Here is a 5,755-nt window from a genome sequence, read left to right as displayed (position 1 = left end):
TAGGAACCACAGATAATGTCCATTGAAACACATTTATGAACTAGGAACCACAGATAATTTCATTGAAACACATTATGAACTGAGTGAACTCACAGTGTATTACCCATTCAAAGTTCACATTTATGAAACTAGGAAACCACAGGGGGGGGAGAAGAGGAAGACTACTCGCGTGCCGTTCTCGAGAGCAGACAGAGCGGGATGTTCCCTGTTGTTGGGCTGTTCAGTATCATTTATATGGTATTTTCATATGAGGGGAGGGCCGGGGTGGTAAAGGGGGGTTGTGATTATCGTGCCTGCGGTCCCGGTTGGTTCAGGGGCGTTGTATACCATGACAGTCTAGTGATGATCCTGACAAGGCAGATTCCATTAGTAAACACTCAAAGAAGACAACAGGAGGGACAAATCTCAGAATGAATTTACAGTTGAACAAATGTAGTAAATTCTATCGGTGGAATGTTGTCAGGTATGATTCAACCTGCGCCGAATACAAGGTGTAGTGGGAACCCCTTACCCAGTGAAAATTCCTGAATAAACAAACAGGTGTAGCCCATAGAATCCGCATTAACATCTTATGAAAGATCCAAAAGGAGCCACACTGAATACAAACAGGTAGTGGTAAGTTGGTTCATAATGTGTTTCAATGGGACATTACCTGTGGTTCCTGGTTCATAATGTGTTTCAATGGGACATTGCCTGTGGTTGCTGGTTAATAATGTGTTTCAATGGGACATTACCTGTGGTTCCTGGTTCATAATGTGTTTCAATGGGACATTACCTGTGGTTCCTGGTTAATAATGTGTTTCAATGGGACATTACCTGTGGTTCCTAGTTCATAATGTGTTTCAATGGGACATTACCTGTGGTTCCTGGTGGGCAGCTGCATATGAAGCCTGCAGCTTGCTGTGGGTCGTAGTGGTCTGGAAGCAGAGACTCTGAACCATACAGGCTCTGCCAGGACAGCTCTATACAGCGTCCCCTGTACAGACAGGGGTTGCTGCTGCACTCACTCACATCCACCTCACACTGACGACCCTTGAACCCTGGGCAGGACACAGACAGAATGTAAGACATACACGCATGCATGCACACACACACACACACACCTCTCTATATTTCTCAGGATAACAAAGAACATTCCTCACATTTGGGGGAAAGGTGTAGTTTAGGCCTGAAACCCAGACACACACTGTTTTAAMTTTAGCCGCAGGCAGGCCATTAACACAAGCTGCTGTGGCTGGAAGCCAGTAACTGATGCAAGCAGTAGAATCAGATTTTTTAAAAACAGATAAAATACACCTTATGGAAGAGTGGAGACTGTGAAGAGACACACACAGACACAGACACACATACACATGATAAGACACACACTCTACACACACGTATACATGGATGTTGTATTGTAAATATGTGGTAGTGGAGTAGTGGCCTGAGGGAACACACTTAATGTGTTGTGAAAAGTGTTATGAAATGTAATGGCATGTAATATTTTTTATTGTATATAACTGCCTTAATGTTGCTGGACCCCAGGAAGAGTAGCTGCTGCCTTGGCAGGAACTAATGAGGATCCATAATAAACCCCAGGAAGAGTAGCTGCTGCCTTGGCAGGAACTAATGGGGATCCATAATAAACCCCGGGAAGAGGTAGCTGCTGCCTTTGGCAGGAACTAATGGAAGGATCGATAATAAACCCGCAGGATAGTAAGCTGCTGCCTTGGCAGGAAGCTAATGGGGATCCATAATACCCCGGGAAGAGTAGCTGCTGCCTTGGCAGGAACTAATGGGGATCCATAATAAACCCCAGGAAGAGTAGCTGCTGCCTTGGCAGGAACTAATGGGGATCCATAATAAACCCCAGGAAGAGTAGCCGCTGCCTTGGCAGGAACTAATGGGGATCCATAATAAATCCAAAATACCTCCTTGAAATGGCAGGTGCCATTTCAAGAACAGACTTCATACTTGACTGCTAATGAAGTACCTACAGTACATTCTGTCCTGTGACTGTGTGACTGCACTGTACCTGGCCAGCAGTCACAGGTGTAGTTCCCCTTGTCCTCCACACAGATGGCGCTGTTGAGGCAGGGCTGGGACGTGCATGGAGGAGCAGCAGTTTCACAGTGTCGCCCAGTGAAGGTGGTCTGAGAGCAGTCGCAGCTGTACCTGAAATGATAAGGATTTTCAGTTACGGATCTTGCAGTTTCAGTGCCAATGACTTTTCCAATAAAAAGTGAAGCTTTGCAAGCAAGCATTAAAGGGAAAGGGGGATACCTAGTCAGTTTTACAACTGAATGCATTCAACTGAAATGTGTCTTCCTCGTTTAACCCAACCCCTCTGAATCAGAGAGGTGAGGGGGGCTGCCTTAATCGACAGCCACGTCTTCGACGCCCGGGGAACAGTGGGTTAACTGCCTTGCTCATTACGCAGGCGTGTCTTGTTTTACTCCACACAAATTAATAAAAATCTCTCTCTCACTCACAAACTACTGACCCATTCAACCTATCAATACACAGGGCCCCGTTTTGGCATGGCTGGTGTTGGCATTCGTCAACGTCGATTTCACAGCGGTCGCCCTGGAAACCGGGCATGCAGGTGCATGAGAAGCCGTTGACGTAGTCATGACAACTCCCGCCGTTGAGGCAGGGCTGTGATTGACACTCGTTAATCTGGACCTCACAGGTGGCACCTGGAACATCAAACATGGCTGTCAGAGGGTCTGTAACATGGACTGTGGTCTTATAAAACACATTGGCCAAACCATCTGGACAGGTCTGTTAGAGAAACATGAAGAGGAATGTCAACATGCACCTGTGTGGATCATACTGAGGATGAAATGATTTCATGTTGACTGGCTGACTGATCATCATGTGCTGATATTAGAGGCTGTTTCTTTTATAATACAATTTTTATTTAACCTTTATTTAACAAGGCAAGTCAGTTAAGAACAAATTCTTATTTACAATGACGGCCTACCCTGGTCAAACCCGGACAACGCTGGGCCAATTGTGCGCCGCCCTATGGGACTCCCAATCACGGCCAGATGTTATACAGCCTGGATTTGAATCAGGGACTGTAGTGACGCCTCTTGCACTGCAGTGCCTTAGACCGCTGCACCACTCGGGAGCCCTTGTGTTGTTGTTTTGTTAATGGTTATTTCTGAGTCCGTTTCCTGATCGAAGCACCAGTGATCATGTTCTATCATGTTATTCTGAAGCCCAGACACAGGAGGTTGGTGTCACTTTAATTGGGGAGGACGGACTCGTGGTAATGGCTGGAGCAGAAGCGGTGGAATGGTATCAAACACACGGTTTCTATGTGTTTGATGCCATTCCACTCGCTCCGTTCCAGCCATTGTTATTAGCCGGCCTCCACTCAGCAATCACACTGTAAACCAGAACACAGAGTGATGGAGAGTTCGGGCTTGGACAGGTGGCAAAATAGTAAACAGAGTAGATTTAACAAGATTCGTCCATCTGAAAGTAGCCTTGTATTTAACCTTATCGTACCTAAAATACTCTAAAGAACTAGGATTACCCACAGATTATCTTTAATTAGCATTTCTCTCTATCTATAACTGCCATAGTTATGTGTTTGTTTTTCATCTTTTAAACATACAGTATGAGCTAGATAGCATAGAAGAGGGAAGGGATAGATTGAGGACTAGTGTAATGAGCTCAAACTGACACTAGATGACAACATTGTACACTCATTGGTGCCAGTAGTGAGTAATCTTCATCCCTTGACTGGGAACACACCTGATTCAACTAATCAAAGATATAATTAAAGCCTAGTTGATTACGCAGTGTGTTACTGCTTGGCTGGAGCAAAAGCCTGCACCCATGTAAGATTGGGCACCCCTTTACATGAACCATTGGGAGGTGTTCTCCATACTTTTCACCTAACAATGGAGCAGAACCCTTTGCAACCTAAGTTCAGGTAGTACATCCGTTTCCCTATTGGTGCATTACTGAACAGAGCCCTGGAGGAGCCGTCTCTTCTCTCCTCTTACCTGTGAACCCCGGGCTGCAGAGGCAGGCGTACCTGCCCACCCTGTCTACGCAGGTGGCTCGGTTCCTGCAGGGCTGCGACACACACTCGTTCACCTCGATCTGGCAGCGCTCACCCTGGAACCCCGGGACGCAGAAACAAGAGTAACCGTCACCACGGCTACGGCAGATAGCCCGGTTGTAGCAGGGGTTGGGGAAACACTGGTCCGTTAACGGGGCCGCCGACCTCGCTTTCAAAGGGGATGCACCTGGGGACAGGAAGTCATGTTTTGATTGATTGTCTGACTGATGGGTTTCTTTTTTTTATGATGTTTTTTTCCCTCTCAAACAATAACAACAATACATAAACATGAGACAATAAACAGACGCACACATAATTCAACAAACATCAATGACATCACACCTGCTCAGACCCACATGTTCCCACCGCAACCATACACATTATGACATCACACCTGGTCAGACCCACATGTTCCCGCAGCAACCATACACATTATGACATCACACCTGCTCAGACCCAAATGTTCCCACAGCAACCATACACATTATGATAAATTACATTTAGCAGATTAACACTGGAGTGATAAGTCATCAATGATCATGTGCAAGAGAGATACTGGTGTGCAAAAGAGCAGAAAAGTAAATAAATAAAAGCAGTATGGGGGTGGAGGTAGGTAAATTTGGGTGGGCTATATACCGATGGACTATGTCAGCTGGCAGCGATCGGTTAGCTGCTCAGATAGCAGATGTTTAAAGTTGTTGAGGGAGATAAAAGTCTCCAACTTCAGAGATTTTGCAATTCGTTCCAGTCGCAGGCAGCAGAGAACTGGAAGGAAGGGGCCAAATGAGGTTTTGCTTTAGGGATGATCAGTGAGATACACTGCTGGAGCGCGTGCTACGGGTGGGTGTAGCCATCGTGACCAGTGAACTGAGATAAGGCGGCACTTTACCTAGCATAGCCTTGTAGATGACCTGGAGCCAGTGGGTCTGACGACGAACATGTAGCGTGGGGCCAGCCGACTAGGGCATACAGGTCGCAGTGGTGGTCGTATAAGGTGCTTTAGTAAACAAAACGAATGGCACTGTGATAAACTGCATCCAGTTTGCTGAGTAGAGTATTGGAAGCTATTTTGTAGATGACATCGCCGAAGTCGAGGATCGGTAGGATAGTCAGTTTTACTAGGGTAAGTTTGGCGGCGTGAGTGAAGGAGGCTTTGTTGCGAAATAGAAAGCGACTCTAGATTTGATTTTGGATTGGAGATGTTTGATATGAGTCTGGAAGGAGAGTTTGCAGTCTAGCCAGACACCTAGGTACTTATAGATGTCCACATATTCTAGGTCGGAACGTCCAGGGTGGTGATGCTAGTCGGACGTGCGGGTGCAGGCAGCGAACGGTTGAAAGCATGCATTTGGTTTTACTAGCGTTTAAGAGCAGTTGGAGGCCACGGAAGGAGTGTTGTATGGCATTGAAGCTCGTTTGGAGGTTAGATAGCACAGTGTCAAGGAGGGCAGAGTATACAGAATGGTGTCGTCTGCGTAGAGGTGGATCAGGGAATGCCCGCAGCAAGAGCACATCATTGATATATACAGAGAAAAGAGTCGCGCGAGAATTGAACCCTGTGGTACCCCATAGAGACTGCCAGAGGACGGACAACATGCCCTCGATTTGACACACTGAACTCTGTCTGCAAAGTAGTTGGTGAACCAGGCAAGGCAGTCATTAGAAAAACGAGGCTACTGAGTAAGCCGATTA

The 5,755-nt window shown here is 46.4% G+C and overlaps 1 protein-coding gene across 1 annotated transcript in view; it reads right to left on the bottom strand.

The window, feature by feature from the left end:
* The window catches only part of crb1 (crumbs cell polarity complex component 1), a 42,979-nt gene that overhangs the window by 22,538 nt on the left and 14,686 nt on the right, over positions 1-5,755 (bottom strand). Inside the window, exons 2-5 of the mRNA XM_024003669.2 lie at positions 4,005-4,250; positions 2,486-2,681; positions 2,018-2,157; positions 858-1,040 (exon numbers count right to left, since the gene is read on the bottom strand). Coding sequence (XP_023859437.1) covers positions 858-1,040; positions 2,018-2,157; positions 2,486-2,681; positions 4,005-4,250 — 765 coding nt within the window. The remainder of the gene's footprint in view (positions 1-857; positions 1,041-2,017; positions 2,158-2,485; positions 2,682-4,004; positions 4,251-5,755) is intronic.

This window comes from Salvelinus sp. IW2-2015, linkage group LG16, assembly GCF_002910315.2.
Source record: "Salvelinus sp. IW2-2015 linkage group LG16, ASM291031v2, whole genome shotgun sequence".
NCBI classification, from domain to species: domain Eukaryota; kingdom Metazoa; phylum Chordata; class Actinopteri; order Salmoniformes; family Salmonidae; genus Salvelinus; species Salvelinus sp. IW2-2015.
The sequence above is the reverse complement of the archived record's forward strand: the minus strand, read 5'-3'. Positions and strand labels throughout refer to the sequence as shown.